Raw genomic sequence first — 20974 nt, forward strand, 5'->3', positions numbered from 1 at the left:
CAATAAATGTGCACTGCTGTCATTTTTGCCTAGTTTTGATATCAGTCCGATGGCTTCCCTGCCCAGGGTCATTTTCTCAAACATGTTAGGTTCATCACCAGCCAACCTAGGCTTAAACTTGGCTCCCGATATTACTGAGAATTTATATAAAAAGCCTCAGGAAAAAAGCTGCAAAATTGTGGACATTGGGTGTCACATCTTCAGGACCAAAAATTGGGATGCAAACTCTAGGCAAAGCCAGGAAGCATGGAAGCCAGTCGCCTTACTGGAAAAGTCTGGATTGGAGGCACCAGTCCCAAAGGAGTGAAACATAGCTGCTCTGAAAGGGCTTTTCCTCTTCTAGTCTACTGAGTTTGAAAAAAATGGGAATAAAAGAACATTTCTCATAGTTTATGATCCAGTCTGGACTTTTGGGAGAGGGAGAGGAGATGTGGGAACCACCAGGTGGTTATTGGTGCTAAAACTCATTTACCTAAGGGGAGTTCAAAGTGAAAGTTAAAGGATAAAGCTTGAGTGGCATCTCAAGAATGTAAGAGATTCTGTGAGTAGACAGAGAAGAAGAAGAGGGGGAAAGGAAGATGACTAAAAGGCTCCAAAGGAGCCCCTTGTGGACACCATCATGAGCAGGGAGGTTTTAGGAACTAGAGGGCTTCCTCCTCAGGGAGGGCTGGAGAGCTTTCTTCAGCTCTGCTCAACCTGGCAAGGGGCCAGAGCAGTAGACCTGCAGAGAAAAGGGATTAGACTTGGACATTGCAATAAAATGTCTGGGATCCTTGCACATGAACTTCAACTTTTTCTGTGGACCCTCATCCCCTTGTAGTCATTTTCAGATGTAGCTTTGTGCAGTTGCTAAGGTGAAATCCTCCAGGCTTCTTCTCATTTTCCTTATTCATTGACCTGGAGAATTCTGTACAGCATATATTTAGAACAGCTTTCACTTAGGAAAACTTGGGGTGATCACAGCATGCCTTTTGTTTCTTATCCTCCCCCTTTCAACATCTCAAAGATCAGACAAAACTAGCTCATGTGATTAACTAGACACAGGTGAGCCTTGCTTTTTTGTTAAAATGGCCCTATTGAGTTAACATTGATGATGAAAATTATATGTGTTTATGGTCTTTTGACATACAGATGCTCTTGAATTTACAATGGAGTTACATTCCAAAAACTCATCAAACACTGAAAATATTCTTAATTGAAACTATGCTTTATATACCTAATCTACCAAGCATCATAGCTTACACTAGCCTACCTTAAATATGCTGGGAATACTGATATTAACCCTCAGTTAGACATCGCCAGAGACCATTGTACTGTATATCACTAGTCTGGGAAAAGATCAAAATTCAAAAGTCAAAGTATGGTTTCTACTGGATAGGTAAAGCTTTTGCACCATTGTAAAACTGAAAAATTATAAACCATGGTAATTTGGGGACTGTAAATTATGAAATGATCACTATATTCCAAGATAATTAACATATCCATCACTTCTACATACTTGTTGTGTGTGTGAAAGAGAGAGAAAGAGGAAAGGGTGTTGAAAAGATTTAAGATATATCCTTCTTGGCAAATTTTAAGTATAAAATCAGTATTCTTATCTCCGGTCTCCTTGCTGTACATTAGATGATCTTGATCTAGGAGTTCACTCAGACCCAAGACCACATGATACCTCTTATTCCAGCACTGCTCTATAAATAAAGATCTTTTTCAGAGAGTATCCAATGGCTTTGGTCTCAGACAAATCTCTGGCCAATGAGCCACAATCCTGTGGCACGTGGTCTGTAATCTTCTGGGGTCCCCAGCAGGGTTGGGGTCCCATAGTCATCTACACACCCTTCAGCACCACTGCTTTTGACATTTCTCCCTCCCTGGTTTATCATCTCCTTCATTCACAATGCACTGTGGAGTCAAAGTCATCTTATACGTCTTCCCTGTACACTGGTGATGGTTTCTTTGAGTACTTGCTAGAGAAAGACCAAGGACATCACTGAGCTCTGAAGGAAAGATTCCTTCCATTGGCTGGGGGTGTTTGCTGAAGGTGGGGCTGAAGTCAGGGTGTGGCATGTGCTGCTTCTTGCAGCACTTGGCCTGACACATCATCCAGAGAGGGAACAATGGCTTCCTATTGGAGGGATGACAGGAAGTTTCATAAAAGAGTGGTGATGTGAGAACTTGGCCATGAAGGTTGATTGGATTTTATGACAGGGAGCACAGTTAGGAGTGAGGGCTGATGCTTGTGTGTATCAATAGACAAATAAAGATACAGAAAGAAGAAAGTACAAGGTATATTCAGGGAATGGCACATGATCCTATCTGGTGAGATATGAGAACAACCCAGTGCTCACTGCCCAGCTCCAACAACAAGCACAGTAAATGCTCAGTGAGTAGTTAATGAATGGACACTTGCAAAGCATGAAGAAGAGGGGGAAGAAATCTCCAGTAGGAAATGGTCAGAACCCACTTGGAGCCACCAGTTCACATACTCAGGCTTGGATGCCATGATGCAAGAGGTTTGGGAGCAAGAAGGGGCCTGGCCAACCCTGTGGTAGATATCCTAGTTCCATGGCCAATATGAGTCAAGTCTGAAAGAGGAGCAGACTGACAGAGCAGGCTGGGAGTTTTAATAGTCACAGTCCACAGTCTTAAGCCAAGGCAGGAAGAGAAGGAACAGAGGAAAATGGGCAACTGAGAACAGGACCCTTAACCTCCCAATGCCACAGACCTCTTTGGTCACTCAGTGAAGCCTACAAGCCCTGCTCAGAAAAAAAAAAATATTTTCCATTGCATGCAATAAAGTACACATAGTTACAAATGGAACCTGATCATGTTGAGATGAAATTGTCAAAATATTAGAAAACAAATTTGCAAGATAGTAGTTCACATGCTTCCTTGTTAAACTTTAAGTCACAAGTGGTCATCTACAGACCACCATAGCACTGAAATGATGAGCCAGAGCTGAATGGATATAATAAATAGTACAATTGGCCCTCCATATCCATGGGTTCTACATCCATGGATTCAACCAACCATTGAAAATATATCTTTCAAATTGTTTGTTGTATTGAACATGTACAGACTTTTATTCCTTGTTATTATTCCATAAACAACACAGTGTGGCAACTATCTGCATAGCATTTACAATGTATTAGGTATCATAGATCATCTCAAGATGATTTAAAGTATATGGGAGAATGTGTGCAGGTTCTATGCAAATACTATGCCATTTTATATAAAGGATTTGAGGATACAGAGATTTTGGTATCCCGCTGAGGTTCTCATGAATACCAAGGAACAATGGTAATATGAAAATTTCTACTAGGATTCAGGCCTCAGGTTTTTCTAATGCTTCTGTGGTTTGTCACTCCCCTTCTTATTTGAAGAAAACACTAAATTCTATAAAGTTTTGTAAACTTAAAGATGCAAGGTTTTTTCTCATTCAAGTTCATGAACCCCATATTAACATTAGGACTCTAAAACCAGAGTTGGTAACAATGTTCCAACCCTCTAGCCCTGAAAATGTTGGCATCTGTACTGAGCTGTTTTTTTCTCTCCTTCTTTAGCCCTGCATGAATTCCCCAATGACATCTTCACCAACGAGGACAGAAGACAAGGAGCGGTGGTCCTCCATGTGCTCTGTGTAAGTACCCATTTTGTGCCTCTGCCTGAGGGTTTGGAGGGCAAGAGGTAGGTGGGCAGCTGAGGTGCCTATACAGGAGTCTTCCTCCCTCCTGGTGGGAGGCCTCTGAGTCCTGTACTGAGCCATGTCTAAATGCAACATCTTTCAAAGATCACAGGTTTATATGCTGAAAGACACCTGTCTATATTTATTCCTTCAGGTTAGTGCCCGAGTGTGGACTCTGAAGTCAAACAGACTTGCTCTCCCATGTTAGCTTGATTCTCTCTCTGCTCACACACCATCCTCCTGGGGAGCCCTTTTCTAACCAGCCTGTCTAATGTACCTCAGTATTTCTACTTACCATGCCTTATTTTTCTCCATGTGACCAGCCATTAAATAGTTATTTGCTTTTTGTCTATTGATCTCACATATAAGCACTATGAGAAGAGAGACGTTGTTTTGTACTTGGTCTCATTCCCACACCCATTGTTGACACATAGTGGGGATAAAAAATTTGCTAAATTCGTGAATTAAACATGATTATAACTAGAACAGCATCTGGAAAATAGTAGGTGATCAAAAATAACTTGTTTTCCCTTCTGGACTTGTATGTTTATCATTATTTCAGCATCTTTCTCAACAGACCTACTGGATCTAAGGGCTTTCATTACCTTGTCCTCATTTGGAGAGTTTGGGCAGGATTTGTGTGTGTGTGTGTGTGTGTGTGTGTGTGTGCGCGCACAGATGCATATGAAGATTTGTCTAAGGAGTGGCTGCAGAACCAGAAAGCTCCAAGGAAAGTCTGGACTAGATACATGATTGTTTTCCATTCCTATGGTGTTCAGTCTCTCTTGCAATGCTCTTAATTCCATTCTGGTTATTCCTGCTATGAAATAAATTCCCCAAATTTAGTGACACATCCAGTCACTATTTTGTTTTGCTCATGAGTTCTTTGTGTCAATCATTCTGAAAGGGCATGAAGAGAATGCTGTTCAGTGTAATCTGGGGCCTTGGATGGGGCTGGAGTCACTGGTTCTAGAGGATTCCCTTCCAAGAGGACTTCTCCGCTGCCATGTCTGGTGCCTAGTCTAGGACTGGCTAAAGGACTGGCTCATCTGGGACCATGCCCCAGAACTCCTTCATGTGACTTCTCCAGCATGACAGGCTCTGGGGCAGCTCAGAGAGAAGAGGTTACTTTGTGGCCTTTTGTGATTTGACTTTGGAAGTCAAATCTGACATGGCATCATTTCTGTCATACTCATTGCACTCCCAGACGGCCATGACCCAGAGGAGAGGACAGAGAACTTAGTTTTCAGTACACATGGGGAGATGGTTGGTAGGCATACCCTGGGCTCTGGAGTCAGGTTAGACATGGGTTCGAAGCCCACTTCTACTATCTATGCTTTATGTGTGACTCCTGACAAGAGAGGTCTGGATCCATGAGCCACCCTGAACCTAATCCTTTCTTGATAGAAGCAATAAACACTTCAACTCTTCCCCCCCCCCCCCCCCCCGCAGGGAGGAAGGCATGTCTCCTTTTAACAAGTTTGTCCTCTAAAAATACCAAATGAATAAGAAATTTGGAGCCCTCCCAGCCCTCCCTGCCCTTCCAGGGAGTCTTGTGCATCAAGCAAGTAATACAGATGCCAGCTTTGGCACCACAGAGGCTCCCCTGTCATGAGCCTGAGAAGGCCCAGGCGCTAAGTAGGATCAGAATTTTCCAGTAGCCATTAGCACCCTGCCACTTCAACATCTGAGACATGAGGTTTCCATTCTCAGCCCAAAGTGGGGCTGTTGCCTGCAGCTGGCAGTGCCCTTTCTCCACCTCCACCTCCCCAACTAAGGGTCAAGGGTAAATTTTTCCTTTGCTCTTCATGAGCCCAGGATACCCAGAAGGCCTCTACTGTCTTTTGGGGGAGTGCATTTCTAGACCGGCCTGAAAGCAGAAATGTGCAATGGTGGGTAATATTGCCCTTAGATGCATTCTTACAAGAGTGGACATCAGCTTGCAAAGGACTTTGTCATCCTTGATATTTAATGATGTTATTAGCCCCCATGCCAGTCCCTGCACTTTAACATCCACAGTTCAAGTACTCTATGGGCCAGTGTTGGTGCCTATCCCTTCAAAACCCCATTCCAAGTGCACAAAACCCTAGAATTGTCTACCCAGACAACCTGAGCTTGTTGCCATGGTCTTTGCAGGCCTCCTCCCAAGATCCACCATTTTAAGGCAAGAGACCCAAGTGAAGCAACCTTGAACTTGCTGCCTGAGGTTCCACATACATGTATGAGGTACAGGGCAGAGAAGAGGGTTCCTCTTCTACATGACAGAGGTAAATGTTAAGGTGGACCTACTGATGCATCCCCAAGATGATGGACCACCTCTAATATTATCCAGCCCACTTTAGGGGGATATCCACTCCACCCAACCCTAGACATAAGCCTCACAAGAGAAGCCCCTTTATACTGTATTTGTCACAGTGAACAACAAAAAAGTTGCAGTTACTATTTGTTTGTCGCAGGAATGAATGATTCTTTTTATCCCTTTCATCTACCTTGGTTATTTAGGATGCTCAGGAATTGTTACATGAATATCATTGGAGTTAACAAGGATTGCCGCAAGGGCAAACAGTTGGCATTTCAGTGGCCAGCAGGAAACAGATGAATGCATGAGTCAAAACTGCCAGAAGCTAAATACAGACTTCCTGAACATGCACATCTACAAAGCGCTTCCTGATCCCCTGCAGTATGGTAGTGCTGGGATGAGCCCTTTTAAATAGCTAAGACAGCCGCACAGCCTCACCCTTTAGGAATCCAGTGTCTTCTGAAGAAAACCCCTTATGGTCAGGACCTACCATGCACTAAGTGCTTGTGGCCATGGTCTATACTGCAGGAGCTTACAGAAGGTACCCAGGATCTGCCTGCTCACTATTCTTAAAGGGTGAGCAGGCAAATTCCAAAGAACACTGAAGAGAGAGGATTCCAGGCAGAAGGGAGAATGGGAATTCTGTTTTTGAGGATATAGAGATTTAAGACTTCAGGGGGCTTAGAGGGAGCAGAAACCAAGGATGTGGATGGTGGACGAGAAAGCAAGAGGGTGGAGAATGGTGGAACCTCACATGTGAAACACCACGAGGTGAATTAGCTGCTGCATTGGAAGTGCTAGGAAGCAGATTCCTGATCTGACCAGTCCTCAGGCATACCCTCTTGCCTCAGGATAGGATTGAATAAGGTCAGCTATATACAGAGGTGACCAGAGTGGTCTTCCTCCCTGTCAGTTGCAAAAAGCCATAGAAAAGACTGGACAATTTGGATAGGGGTTTCCAGGTGCTTAGTACCCTGAGGAATATCCAGGTCTGATGAGGATCCTTCGAGAAATGAATATGGGGGCTCAACATCATCCGGTGCTCTCTAGGCCCCTGTAGAGCAAGTTACTTCATCCAGGTTTGAGAGAGATGACCTTCTGCCAGATGGTCCCCGCAGGCTTGTCCTATTATCCCAGGCTGCCCCAGAGAAGAGCCACTGGGCTGTCTTTTCATGGGGTTAACTGGCTGTAATCACTGGGCTCAAGAGAGTGCTAGGTGCTTTTCAGTTCTCCTATGAAAGCTGACCAAAGTTAGCACTTGCACCGAAACTCAAACTCCCCAATCTGTTTGGGCCCAAGAGTTTGCTTTTCGAGTAAGGCCTATGTCCTTTAACTTCAGTTGAGACTGGATGGCTCTGAAGGACCACAGAACCGTCTTTTAAATCACAAATGTGCGAGTTCACTTCCATTTTTCCTTCCATGTAAATAATTCTCTCTTTGTGTCTGATTTATGAAACTCAAAACAGCCATTTCTGGCTCAACTTGCCGAACACTATAGCTTTAATTTCCTCTTGAATCTTTCTTTCGTGGATTTAAGAATTCCTAAGCCCTGAGATTGCACTTAAAAGAAAAAAAGAAAAACGGTTTCTTCCTTCCAACTGTTCTTCATTTATGGACATATGGATTCCTCACAAGTGGGAAAATCCATGATCTTTACAATTTTATCAACAACGAATATCCCTAAGAAAACACACTTGTCCTAGCATTTGCGTTATATCCCATCTTTCATAACATTGAGACATTAAAATGTCTGAAAGGAAATTTGCCCCCTTCATAAACTCATTGAGCCTTCCCCAAACAGAGGAAGAAGCCTCTGAATAATTTTTATTTAAAACTATGTTTTATTTTATAAATATCTTGCAAAATTTTTATAATTATCCTCCATATCACAGATGATAGCTAGATTCTTTGAAGTTATCGGCCAAGCTACACATTTTCCCTTCTAGTAAAAGCTGCTTTAGATAATTAATGTTTGAAATTCTTTTTCAAGTTGAGTCTGGACAGTTTACTATCTTTAATAGATCAAACTCCACGCAGGGATGAATATGTTCTATGCACCTTATCGACTTTTAAAACTGTTCTTCCTGAGTCTGAGCCTTCCCCCCACTCCTTTTAAAGTAAGTCCTCTATTCTGGCAGGCAGGTATTTCTATGCACTTGTGTGTACAGTGGTATCACACACCTGAAGATGATTTTTTAGACTTTATTAGACAAAGTCTTGTTAAATGAGTTTATTTAAGAGACAGGATGCTAACTAGTGCAGCAATGCATACATGTTAAGGGTTGTGCCCAGGAAAGAAATATGAATGAGAGGGCTTGGGGTGCCACTGAGTGGTAGAGCACTTGCCTACTGTATGCGTGGCCCTGGGTTTGACCCTTAGCACCACCAAGAAAAGAAAAAGAAAAAGAAAAGAAATATCAATGAGAATGTTCTATGTGCATCTTTATGTTCTAAAGCTTAGCTGTGCTCCAAAAAAATCTCACAGGATACTTGGGAGTTTATGCAGAACAGAATTTTTCTTCCACTGAGCTGTTTGGGTAGTTGCTGTCTGGCCCTCTGCCTTAACACATTCTTAACACGTTCAGTGTTAAAGAACCCCTCCCCACATCTCCAGCTTCACCCACTCCAGTGTCCAATGCCCATTAGGGGCTTTCATGTAATAAAGGAGGTAGGCTCCATATAAGGTGGAACATTCTGGAAGTCCAGGCAAGATTCCTATACTGGGCACAAAGCCAGGAATTTGGCCATTTTCCTCCAAAAATGGTAAGGAGGACCATTGATATAATTCCTTTTAGCCCACCCCATATCATGATGTCCAGGAGTTGATCCCAAGTTGGTGGTCTCCCTTGACTCCCCACAACTCCTATCCATGATTCTTTCTTGTTCCCCCATCCCAAGGAGTTTATCTGGTCTGGGAATTGGGGAAACTCATTTTATGTTCTTACATCTAAATTCTCTCTCTTATTCTCATATTAGCTTTTAAGTTTAAGCATTAACTGATTTCTGTCTTGGGATTCCATTATGACCTTCCTGCTTCCCAGAACTGCAGAGAAAACCTTTTGGCACAGGAGGAAGCCCCTGGGATAAAAGCAATGGAATGTGATCCCGGAATGAAGGATTGGGGGAGGCTATTTAAATAGTATCCTCCCTCTGGTTTACAGATCTGTTCCCTAGTCCTTCAATTTTACTTAACAGGAGGCTTAGCTGGCCTGCCTCCCTTCTGTGCACCATCTTTGTTCTCTCTGAAGAAGCACAGTGGTTCTGCTCCTGTTCTGGCCATGACTGTCCCTGGTGCAGTCTTCTGTACACCTGCCCTGCATGCTCACTACCTACCTGCGTTGTTCTCTTTCTTCTTTCACAGAAGTCTTACACTGGCCCAGCTCATATTCATGTTTGCCTGGCCTTGGTCACCTGCCCACATGAGTTGGCCTCCCCTGAATCAGGTCTTAACTTGTCAAGAACTGAATCACACATTTGCTTTAGAAGGTTGGAGCAGTTCTGAAAGGGAGAGTCTCAGCTCCATAGTCTAACCGTTCCCACCCACAGCAAAAATGGAGACTAACTGGGATGTGTTTTTGAAGATGCTGGAGGCTGGGTGAACCCATATCCCAGGCGACTGGAGGGGCTTCTTTACTCAAACTAATGTTTCCCCTTTCGGTCCTGGTGGTGGAGATGGGGAGCTTTGCTCTGGAGGGGACCTCAACAATCAGATGACATTTGCAGTTATTTCTCCTATTTAATTTTAATATCTAGAGGATATGGTTTCACTAGAGGGGATCCCCTGGGCCAAGACTGCTTTTGTGAAGAGCCAGAAAATGAATTAGTTGATGTAGTAGCTAGTTCTAGGGGGCAGAAAGGCCAGGATTCCAGTAGGAGGTGGTGAAGACCTGTCCCCAGCTTCAGCCTCTGCAGGCACTTCCTATATCAAAAACCACATCCCACCTCATCCCCGGGGGCTATTCTTGTCTTTCCAAGGCTATCCTTTAGTCTTTGGACTTTGGGACTCAAATTTCCCCTTACACAGATATCACTATCCAACAGAACCTTTTGTGAAGATGGAATTGTTCTATATCTGTGTTTTCTAATACAGTAGTCACTGACCAGAGATGGCTGTTGACCCTTTGAAGTGTGTCTAGTATGACTGAGGAACTGGGTTTTTGTTTTATTTTGTTTTAATTAGTATAAGTTTATATAGCCACATGGATTTAGGGGTTACTCTTCTTAGAAGGCCTGGGGATGGGACTCAGGGAGGTAGCTTAGAAGTAGAGCACTTGTCTAACACACACAAGACCGTGGGTTTGATCTCCAGCAATACACACACACACACACACACACACACACACACACACACAGAGCTAGGAATGAATGCTAATCCAGCACCTTGCCTCATTTAAATTATGGTGTCCACTGGAAATCAACAACCAGAGATGGCCAGTAAGAAAACTTGCCAGCAAAGTTTCTGTTCCTTTACTTAGTCCTCTAAATGAATGACCTACGCTTGGCCATTCCAACAAGCAGGATGCATAGAAGGCAGTGCCAGGCCACTAGAAACAAGGACAGGGTATAACATGCTGGAGAAGGAGAAAGGACACTTAAGAGTAGGAGTTAGAAAACTTGTGTATTGCAACAAGCTCAGTGCTTTGGAACAAGTTCCAGAATTTCTTCTGACCTCAGTTTACCTATCTGTAAAGTGGAGCATGTGGTAGATACCCAATAAATGTTAGGTTTTCTGGTCCTCATCTTCACTCTGCCCCCCACAGCCTACAAAAGGCAGCTTACCTGTGCTTCCAAGCACCTCTTGTCATGGGACCAGAGCCAGATCCATTCAAATGTAGCTGCCATCCTTGTGAGCAATAGGACAGGGTACCATGAAGGCCTCTCTGCAACTGGCATTTCCATCAAGTCCAAGGTTTAAAGCAGGGTGCTGCCTGCTGCTGGGATTTTTAATTAATGAATAATTATATGCATTTAAGGGATACAGTGTGATGTTCTGATACATGTATACATTGTAGAATAACCAAATCAAGCTGATTAATATATCTATCACTTCACATTCACATAATTTCAGTGTGTGGAGAACATTTAAGTTCCATTCTTTGGGTATAGCTCAGCAAGAGCCCTTGACTAGCATGCTCAAGGCCCTGGGTTCAATCCCCAACACTGCAAAAAAAAAAAAAAAATCACTCCCAGCAATTTTAGATCTATACTGCATCATTATTAACTATAAACCAAGAAAGGAAGAAGTAAAACTATCTGCTGATGGCATGATCTTATATATTGAAAACTCTACTTAAAAAAATCATTTAGAACTATAAATGAATTCAACAGAGTTGCAGGTTACAAAATCAACCTGCAAAAAAAAAAAAACAACAACAAAAAAAAAACAGCAGCAGCATTTCTACACAGAAACTGTGAACCATCTGAAAATGAAATTAAGAGAACAATTCATTCGATCAAATATTTAGGAGTAAATTTAACCAAGGGAGTTTTTTGAAATTTGAGGGACCTGAATAGTCTAGTTAGAATCTAGTTAGAAAGGTCCCAGCAACAATTCACTCTGTGGGCAGACGTGTTTAGTTAAGGGATTTCACCCTGGAAGAGAAAAATGATTAGAACAGCTTGTGGAATTTGCTGTTTACTCTTGGAAAAGTGCTGAACATGTCCTTAATTTGTCAGTGTCAACACAAAGCTAAAAGTGGTGTCCAGAGAGGATTAGCACAAAAACAGTAAGTTATTATGTTTCGATAGATCTTAAGTAGGTCCCTTCTGCTCCCCACAGGCAGCTTGGTGGTGGGTTGATGTAAAGCTGGATAGAAAGCATAATGGTTTAAAGCACACATTTTCAATTAAATCCACCTGAGTTTCAGTCCTGGATTTTCTACTTATTAGCTTGTAGCCATGGGCCCTTGTTTTGCTTTGCTAAGTCTGTTTCCTCATCTGTCATTGGAGACCAATACAGTATCCACCTTTCATGTTGCTTTGTAGGATACCTGAAAGCAGAGGTGTGAAGCCCCTGGCAGAGTGTCTGACACTGAAAAGATCATACTCTCCATCTGTACTCACATAGTACTTGCTGATTGTATGTGCCTCCCCAACTTTCAACTTCTAGTACACCCTTGCAAATACGGGATTTTCTGGGTCCCCAAATTCCATTCTTCCAGCATGCATATAGCCTCTAAATGCCAGGAAAAGCCCTTAAACGGAGAGGGATTTGGTGGTGGATAAATAGCTCAGTCCCCTTGTGCTTTGGTTACACTAACTGAAGCACATGAGCTACCTTGTCTTCCACAGTCCCCTTGTAGAAGTGAGATCTAGTGTCCATCCCAGGAACTTTCTTAGCAACACAGATTGATTAACTGCCTTTTGGTCCCTGAATAACTTGGCCCCTCAATAACTTGCACTTGAATCTTGGTATCAAGTTCTGCTTCTGGAGCACTGGCTCACCAGGCTTTATCTACCCTTCTTACCTTCTTATCCCCCTCCCCCAATCCATGAGCCTGCAGGAGAGGCAGAATTCTGAGACTCCAACCCCTTCCAGACATCCAGAGGAAAGAGTCTGGAGTGAGTTGATCTGTCATCACTTTGGTTCATGCCCTGAATCCAAAGCAAGACAAAAGGCAGACTGGAGAATGGACTTTGAAGTAGACAGTTTCAATTTTAATTTTATGAAGGCCTCAAATGGTAAAGAGATAATTTGTTTTGTTTTAGTTCATCTTCTGCCTGTAGTAGAGAGAACATGCATATTCCTTGGATATTACACATTTACATATAGAAACCACACACTTACAGCCTGCTGTATACACTTTTTCATATTTTTGGTCTACTTACTACTTGGTCCATCTGTTCCCCACTCCAGTATTTAATCTTATTTTTATATAGTAAATAAATTTCATCTGATCCTTTGAAATGGCATTGCCAAAATGGTCACAGATGACATATAATAGTTATCTATAGAGTCCTTGAAATTTACAGGATATTTTTTCCTGCTGAAAAATATAAGCTCAAAAGCTAAGTCAAGAATGAGGAGCTGCTATTTGGATTTATCATATGTCATAGTTTAAAGAACTAGTCTTTAAAAGATATTCAACAAATCATTCTGGATAAAATAATCAAACTGATACTCTAATTTATCAGTAATCATCCTATGTTGCTCAGTGGCTTTTGCTCTTTGTCAGTAAATAGTTCCCCGCTGATTTCGTTCTCTGGAAAACCTCAGTATTAAGGCTTGTGTTTCTTTGTTTTATGATAAACATTTTTATTTGTTCTACATATATCTTATTTTCTTCTAATTTATTCATTTATTCCAATTTGTTATACATGACAGCAGAATGCATTTCACTTCATAGTACCCATATAGAGCACAATTTTTCATATCTCTGTACACAAAGTAGAGTCACACCATTTGTGTCTTTATACATGTACTTAAGGTAATGATGACCATCTCCTTCCACTGTCTTTCTTACCCCCATGCCCCCTCCTTTTCTCTCCCTCCCATTTGCTCTATTTATAGTTCCTCTGTTTCTCTCATGCTGCCTCTATCCCCATTATGGATCAGCATCCACATATCAGAGAAAACATTCAGCATTTGGTTTTGGGTGATTGCTTACTGAGCATAGTATTTTCCAAATCCATCCATTTACCTGCAAATGCCATGATTTTATTCTCTTTTAATGCTGAGTAGTATTCCATTTGTATATATACCACATTTTCGTTATCCATTCATCTACTGAAGGGCATCTAAGTTGGTTCCACAATTTAGCAATTGTTAATTGTGCTGCTATGTATATTGATATGGCTGCATCCCTGAAGTATGCTGCTTTTAAGTCCTTTGGTATTAAATCAAGGAGTAGGATAGCTGGGTCAAATGGTGGTTCCACTGCAAGTTTTCCAAGAAATCTCCATACTACTTTCCAAATTGGTTACATCAATTTGCAGTCCCACCAGCAATGTATGAGGGTGCCTTTCCCCCCACATCCTCTCCAACACCTATTGTTATATTCTTGATAGCTGCCATTCTGACTGGAGTGAGTTTTGATTTGCATTTCTCTAATTGCTAGAGATATTGAACATTTTTTTAATCTATACGTTGATTGATTGAATAACTTCTTCTCAGAAGTGTCTCTTCAGTTCCTTGGTCCATTTATTGATTGGGTTATTTATTTTGGGGGTTTTGATTTTTTAGTTCTTTATGTATCCTAGAGATTAGTACTGTATCTGATGTGTAGTAAAAATTTGCTCCCATTCTGTAGACTCTCTAATCACCTTCACTGATTGTTTCTTTGGCTTAGAAGGAACTTTTTAATTTGAATCCATCCCATTTACAGATTTTTTATTTTATTTCTTGCACTATAGGTGTCTTTTTAAGGAAGTTGGGGCCTAATCCAACATGATGAAGATTTGGGCCCACTTTTTTGTTCTTTTAGGCACAGGGTCTCTGGTTTAATTCCTAGGTCTTTGATCTACTTTGAGTTGAGTTCTGTTCATGGTAAGAGATAGGAGCTTAACTTCATTTTTCTGCCTATGGGTTTCCAGTTTTCCCAGCATCATTTGTTGAAGAGGCTATCTTTTCTCCAATAAATGTTTTTGGCACCTTTGCCTAGTATGAGGTAACTGTATTTATGTGAGTTTGTCTCTGTGTCCTCTGTCCTGTACCATTGGTCTATATATCTATTTTGGTGCCAATACCATGCCATTTTTTTTACTATTGCTCTGTAATATGGTTTAAGGACTGGGGTAGAGATGTCACCTGCTTCACTCTTCTTGCTAAGAATTGCTCTGGTTATTCTGGGTCTTTTATTTTTCCAGATGAATTTCATGATTGCTTTTTCTATTTCTATGAGGAATGCCATTGGGATTTTGGTTGGAATTGCATTAAATCTTCATAGTGCTTCTGGTAGTATGGTTATTTTGACAATATTAATTCTGCCTATCTAAGAACAAGGTAGCTCTTTCCATCTTCTAAGGTCTTCTTTAACTTCTTTCTTTAGCATTCTGTAGTTTTCATTGTAGAGGTCTTTCATCCCTTTCCATAAGTTGATTCCCAAGTATTTTTTGAGGCTATTTATTTTAGAAATTTTCTGGTAGAATTTTTTGGATCTTCTAAGTATAGTATCACATCATTAGCAAGTAGTGATAGTTTGAGTTCTTCTTTTCCTATTCATATCCCTTTAATTTCTTTCATCTGTCTAATTTGCTCTCGCTAGAATTTCAAGAACTGTGTTAAATAGAAGAGGTGAAAGAGGGCATCCCTGTCTTGTTTCAGTTTCTAGGGGGAATGCTTTCTATTTTTCTCCATTTAGAATGATGTTAGCCTGGAGCTTAGCAGAGATAGCCTTTATAATATTGAGATATGTTCCTGTTATCCCTAATTTTTCTACATGTTTTGAATATGAAGGGGTGCTATATTTTGTCCAGTGCTGATTCTTCATCTATTAAGATGATCATATGATTCTTATCTTTAAGTCTATTGATGTGATGAATTACATTTATTGATTTCTGTATATTGCATCCCTGGGATGAACCCCACTTCATTGTGGTGTACTGTCCTTTTGATATGTTTTTGTATTTGATTTGCCAGAATATTATTGAGAATGTTTGCATCTATATTCATTAGAGATATTGGTCTGAAGTTTTCTTTCTTTGGTGTGTCTTTGTCTAGTTTTGGAAGCAGGGTGATATTGGCCTCATAGAATGAGTTTGGAAGTGTATCCTCTTTTTCTATTTCATGATATAATTTGATGAGTATTGGTATTAGTTCTTCCTTGAAGCTCTTGTATAACTCAACTGTGTACCCATCTGGTCCTGGGCTTTTCTTGGTTGGTAGGCTTCTGATGGTGTTTTCTGTTTCATTACTTGAAATTAATGTTTAACCTGTGTATATCATTCTGATTCAGTTTGGGCAAATCATATGACTCTAGAAATTTTTTGATACCTTTAATATTTTCTGTTACTGGAGTACAAATTTTCAAAATAATTTCTAATTATCTTCTGTATTTCTGTAGTGTCTGTCATGATATTTCCTTTTTCAGAGTGGGTGTCAGTAATTTGAGTTTTCTCTCTCTTTCTCTTTATTAGCATGGCTATGGGTTTATCAGTGTTGTTTACTTTTTCAAAGAACCAACTTTTTGTTTTGTCAATTTTTTCAATTGTTTCTTTTGTTTTGATTTCATTTATTTCAGCTCTGATTTTAATCATTTCCTGTCTTCTACTGCTTTTGGTGCTGATTTGTTCTTCTTTTTCTAGGGCTTTGATATGTAATATTAGGTCATTTATTTGTTGTCTTTTTCTTCTTTTAAGAAATGAACTTCTTGCAATGAGCTTTCCTCTTAGTACTGCCATAGTTTCCCAGAGATTCTGATATGTTTTATTAGTGTTCTCATTTCCATCTAAGAATTTTTTGATATCCTCCTTGAGATCTTTTGCAACCCATTATTCATTCAATAGCATATTATTTAGTCTCCAGGTGTTGGAGTTTATTTTATCATTGATTTATAATTTCATTTCATTATGATCTGATAGAATGCAAGGTAGTATCACTTCTGTTTTCTATATGCTAAGAGTTGCTTTGTGGCATAATATATAATCTATTTTAGAGAAGGATACATGTGCTGCTTAGAAGAAAGTGTTTTCACTTGTTGATGGATGAAATATTCTATATATGTCTGTTAAGTCTAAGTTATTGATTATATTTTTGAGTTCTACAGTTTCTTTGTTTGGCTTTTATTTGGAAGATCTATCCAGTGGGAAAGAGATGTGTTAAAAGTCACCCAGAATTATTGTGTTGTGGTCTATTTGACTTTTTAACTTGAGAAGAGTTTGATGAATGTAGATGCTCCATTATTTGGGGCATAAATATTTATAATTGTTATGTCTTGTTGGTGTATGGTTCCCTTGAGTAGTATGAAATGTCCTTCTTTATCCCTTTTGATTTACTTTGGCTTAAAGTCTACTTTATTTGACATGAGGATGGAAACCCCTGCTTTTTTCCACAGTCCATGTGAGTGGTATGTTTGTTTTCTTTCACCTTCAGTCTGTGGATGTCTTTTCCTGTGAGGTGAGTTTCTTGAAGGCAGCATATTGTTGGGTCTTTTTTTTTTTCAATTCAATCTGCCAGTCTGTGTCTTTTGATTTGTGATTGTAGGCCATTAACATGCAGGGTTATTATTGAGACATGATTTGTTTTCCCGGTCATTTTTGTTTATTTTTGGTATTTAACTTGACTTGGTTTCTCCTTTGATTTGTTTTTCCCTTAGTGTAATAACTCCCTTTGCTGATGATTATCATTGTTGTTTTTCATTTCCTCTTCATGGAATATTTTGCCAAGATGTTCTATAGTGCAGACTTTCTAGTGTTAAATTCTTTTTTTATTGATTATTTAAAGCATTACATAGCTCATGATATATCATCTTTCATACATTTGACTCAAATTGTGTTTTGAACTCCCATTTTCACCCCAAATACAGATTGCAGAATCACATCTGTTACATATTCACATTTTTACATAATGCCATATTAGTGACTGTTGTATTCTGCTACCTTTCCTATCCCCTACTATCTAGTGTTAAATTCTTTTAACTTTTATTTCTCATGCAAGGTTTTTATCTCATCATCAAATCTAAAGCTTAATTTTTCTGGATATAAGATTCTTGGTTGGCATCCGTTTTCTTTCAGAGCTGTTGTTCCAGGATCTTCAAGCTTTCAGGGTCTGGGTTGAGAAATCTGCAGAGATCCTAATTGATTTCCCCCCTTTATGTAACCTGATTCCTTTCTCTTGTGGCTTTTAAAATTCTCTCCTTGTTCTGTATGCTAGGCATTTTCATTATAATATGCCTTGGTGTAGCTCTGTTGTGATTGTGTACATTTGGTGTCCTATAAGCCTCTTATATTTGATTTTCTAATTCATTCTTCATATTTGGAAAATTTTCTGATATTATTTCATTGAATAGATTGTTCATTCGTTTGGTTTATAACTCCATGCTTTCCTCTATTCCAATAATTCTTATATTTGGTCTTTTTATGTTATCCCATAATTCTTGAATGTTCTACTCATGGTTTCTTACCATCTTCATTGTGTGGTCAACATTCTTTTCAAGATTATATATTTTGTCTTCATTGTCTGAGGTTCTGTCTTCCAAGTGATCTAATCTGTTGGTGGTGCTTTCTATTGAGTTTTTAATATGGCTTATTGTTTCATTCATTTCAAGGATTTCTGTTTGTTTTATTTTTTCAGAACCTCTATCTCCTTATTGAAGTAATCTTTTGCTTCCTGTATTTGCTTATGTAGCTCTTTATTGAAATGATCTTTTGTTGCCTGTATTTGTTCTCTTATATCATCCTTTAATTCACAGAACATTTTAATTATGTACATCCTGAACTTCTTCTTTGTCATTTCTTCTGTTGTGCTAGCCATGGATTCTAATAATATATTATCTTGGTTTATTTGGGGCACTTTCATCTCTTGTTTTTTTTTTCATGTAATTTATGTGTCTTCCCTTCTAGTATGGTGGATCTGAGGTGTTACAGTTCTCATCCTATAGGCTTATAGTGTTCCTGCAGGGTTCCAGTATCTCTCCTTTAAAGAGAAGAACAATACTAACAGTTCCCAATACAAACAATATACAACCTTAAAGCAAATAGCTGCTATTAAGACATTTGTGGTTTTGTCACAATATACAGAAAAGGTGAGTTCAATTACTATCTACTGTAGGTTTGCAAAAGGGTCTACATTTTCTGATGGTGGACAAAGAACCTGGGGTGAGGTGTAGGATGAGATGTTGAGGGGGTAGGAGGTGAGGATATAGAGTTATTAGATCTTAGAAAGCATGAAGAAGGAATATAATAAAATAGACACTAATATTGCTGAATGTATATACGTGTCTATATAACCAATGTGATTCTGCAACCTATACACTTGGAAAAATGAGAAATTATACCCTATTTGATTCAGATGTATGATATGTCAATTTCATTGTATTGTCATGAGCAAATAATAAAATAAATAAATAAATAAAAAGAAGTTGGTTAGTAGGAGGAGAAGAGAGAGAAAGTGATTTGGAGGAGACAAGTAAGCGGGAAGATAATAGCAATAGAGTGCCATAAACAAACAAACATAAATATTAAGAAAAATAAAAATTGTAAAAATAGTAGATAAAAGAATATACAACACAACTGTAATATATAGACATCTCAGTCTTCAGTAACCTAATTCATGAAAGTTCTTGGTTTCACAAATATTGGGGATATGAGGATGGAAGAACAGAGAGAGAGAAAAATAATAATCTTGAAGCAAGAAACAAGGATTGCTTTGGTTGGAGTTCAGTATCTTTCCTGCTTCCCTTCTTATCCAATAGGTGGGGCTGTCTGTTGTTTGCTTGTATCTCCACCCTCAGGATGCTGAAGGTTAGTAGAGTGGGAGGGTTGGTCTTGGGGGCAGAGCTCCTGGAGGTGGGGTATAGAACTTGCTGTCCCCAATAGGAGACTACATCCCAAGGATCCCTTTTGGGGCCCACTCTAGTGATGTGGGCACCTGGTTTTATCTCCTTAAGTTTCCTGTAAACCTCACAATTCCTGGTCTCTAATTTAGTCTCTAAACTATCTCCCTTTCTTCCTCCCTTTTTACCTCTCAATCAGGAACCTCTCTCTGCAGAGGTCTTGTGGGCTGTGCTCTGTAGGGGCTCATCTGTCATGGAGAGCTGTTTTGTATTGGGCAGTTCAGGACCAGTCATGTGAGCTCTGGACTGGCCACGTTGCCACAAGCACTGTGCCAGGTTAGCGGCTGCCAGGCAGGAGGAGGAGTTGGGGACTAAATGTACCTTGATATTCTAAGCAACTTTCTAAGCCCCAGCTGGTCTTCTAAACTGGGGGTTGCCACAACTAAAGATAGTGGCAAAGGTGTCTCAAGATGGAGGTGGCTAGGGTGTCGGGTTGGGTGGGGCCAGGCAGTGGGGTGGGCATTGCATTCTGAGATGCAGCTCTGTGGGGTGCAGTGTTGTGGCTGGTGGCTGACTCCAGACCCTGGACGGTGTCTGGGGACTATGGCAGTGGTTGCAGTGTCCTAAGATGGAGCCCCACCTTGGTAGATGGGGATCCACACAGGGGTGGCAGCCAGAGTCCCTGCACGTGGGCAGCGGCTGGGTGTCCTGCATGGGACCTGCTGCCAGGATTCCTGCCTGGGTGGTCATCCAGGAGTCCTGTTCAGGTGCTGATGCTGGTGGTCCTGCTTGGGCACCCAGGGGTCCCACATGGATGAGTGGCTGGTAGTCCTGCACTGACGCTGAGGCCTGGAGACCTGCGTGGGCTTGGTGGCCATGATTCCTACAGGGGAGCAGCTGTCAGGGGTCCTCTAAATGCTCACAGAGGAACGGTATTCCCTCTACTTGAATCCCAAGTCACTGAGTGACCCAGAATGCAGCCTCCCTCTAGCCCGCCATCTTGGATTCTCCCTGTATTTGTTTTATTATGTCTGTATTATTATATATTCTAGCTAGCCTTCTACCCCCTCCCCATCCTACCCTATGTCTCTGGTATCATAGAGATGCTAGAAAAGGGTTTCAAGTTAAAAAACAAACAAACAAAAACTAAACCCGCATAGCAAAGAAGCTTCTGTACCCAAGGAACCTAGATATGCACTGTGTTCCAAAATAAGTGTCCCCAAGGCTCATTTCCAACTGTTCTAGGATTTGTACCAAATGAGCTTCTGAAGCCAAACTTTTGTCTTGGGCCGGCTCCCATGGAAGCAGACTCTTTCAGGGTCCACAACAGGCACTTCTTTCAGAGCCAGTGATTCCAGGAAGTGGGGACTGAGAAGGAAGGCCAACAATGAAGCCAGGCATCCACTGTGGGCAGCTTCATCTCACTGTGGAACTAGCAGACAGTGGGGAACACCTATCTCTCATTATCCTAATGTGGGTATAGGAGTCTGGGACACTCATGTCAGTTGTTGGCTGAGAGCTGTTTGGGGGTCCTTACCTTTCCATTTGATTCCATAGTCATGG

The 20974-nt window shown here is 40.7% G+C and overlaps 1 protein-coding gene across 2 annotated transcripts in view; it reads left to right on the top strand.

Moving 5' to 3' along the window:
- Window positions 1-20974, top strand: part of SLC24A3 (solute carrier family 24 member 3) — a 531314-nt gene that overhangs the window by 298633 nt on the left and 211707 nt on the right. For both annotated transcript variants that reach the window (XM_081291807.1, XM_081291806.1), the window contains exon 3: window positions 3561-3637. In XM_081291807.1, coding sequence (XP_081147933.1) covers window positions 3561-3637 — 77 coding nt within the window. The remainder of the gene's footprint in view (window positions 1-3560; window positions 3638-20974) is intronic.

Source organism: Spermophilus citellus (genome assembly GCF_964194105.1).
Source record: "Spermophilus citellus genome assembly, chromosome: 4".
Taxonomy (NCBI): Eukaryota; Metazoa; Chordata; class Mammalia; order Rodentia; family Sciuridae; genus Spermophilus; species Spermophilus citellus.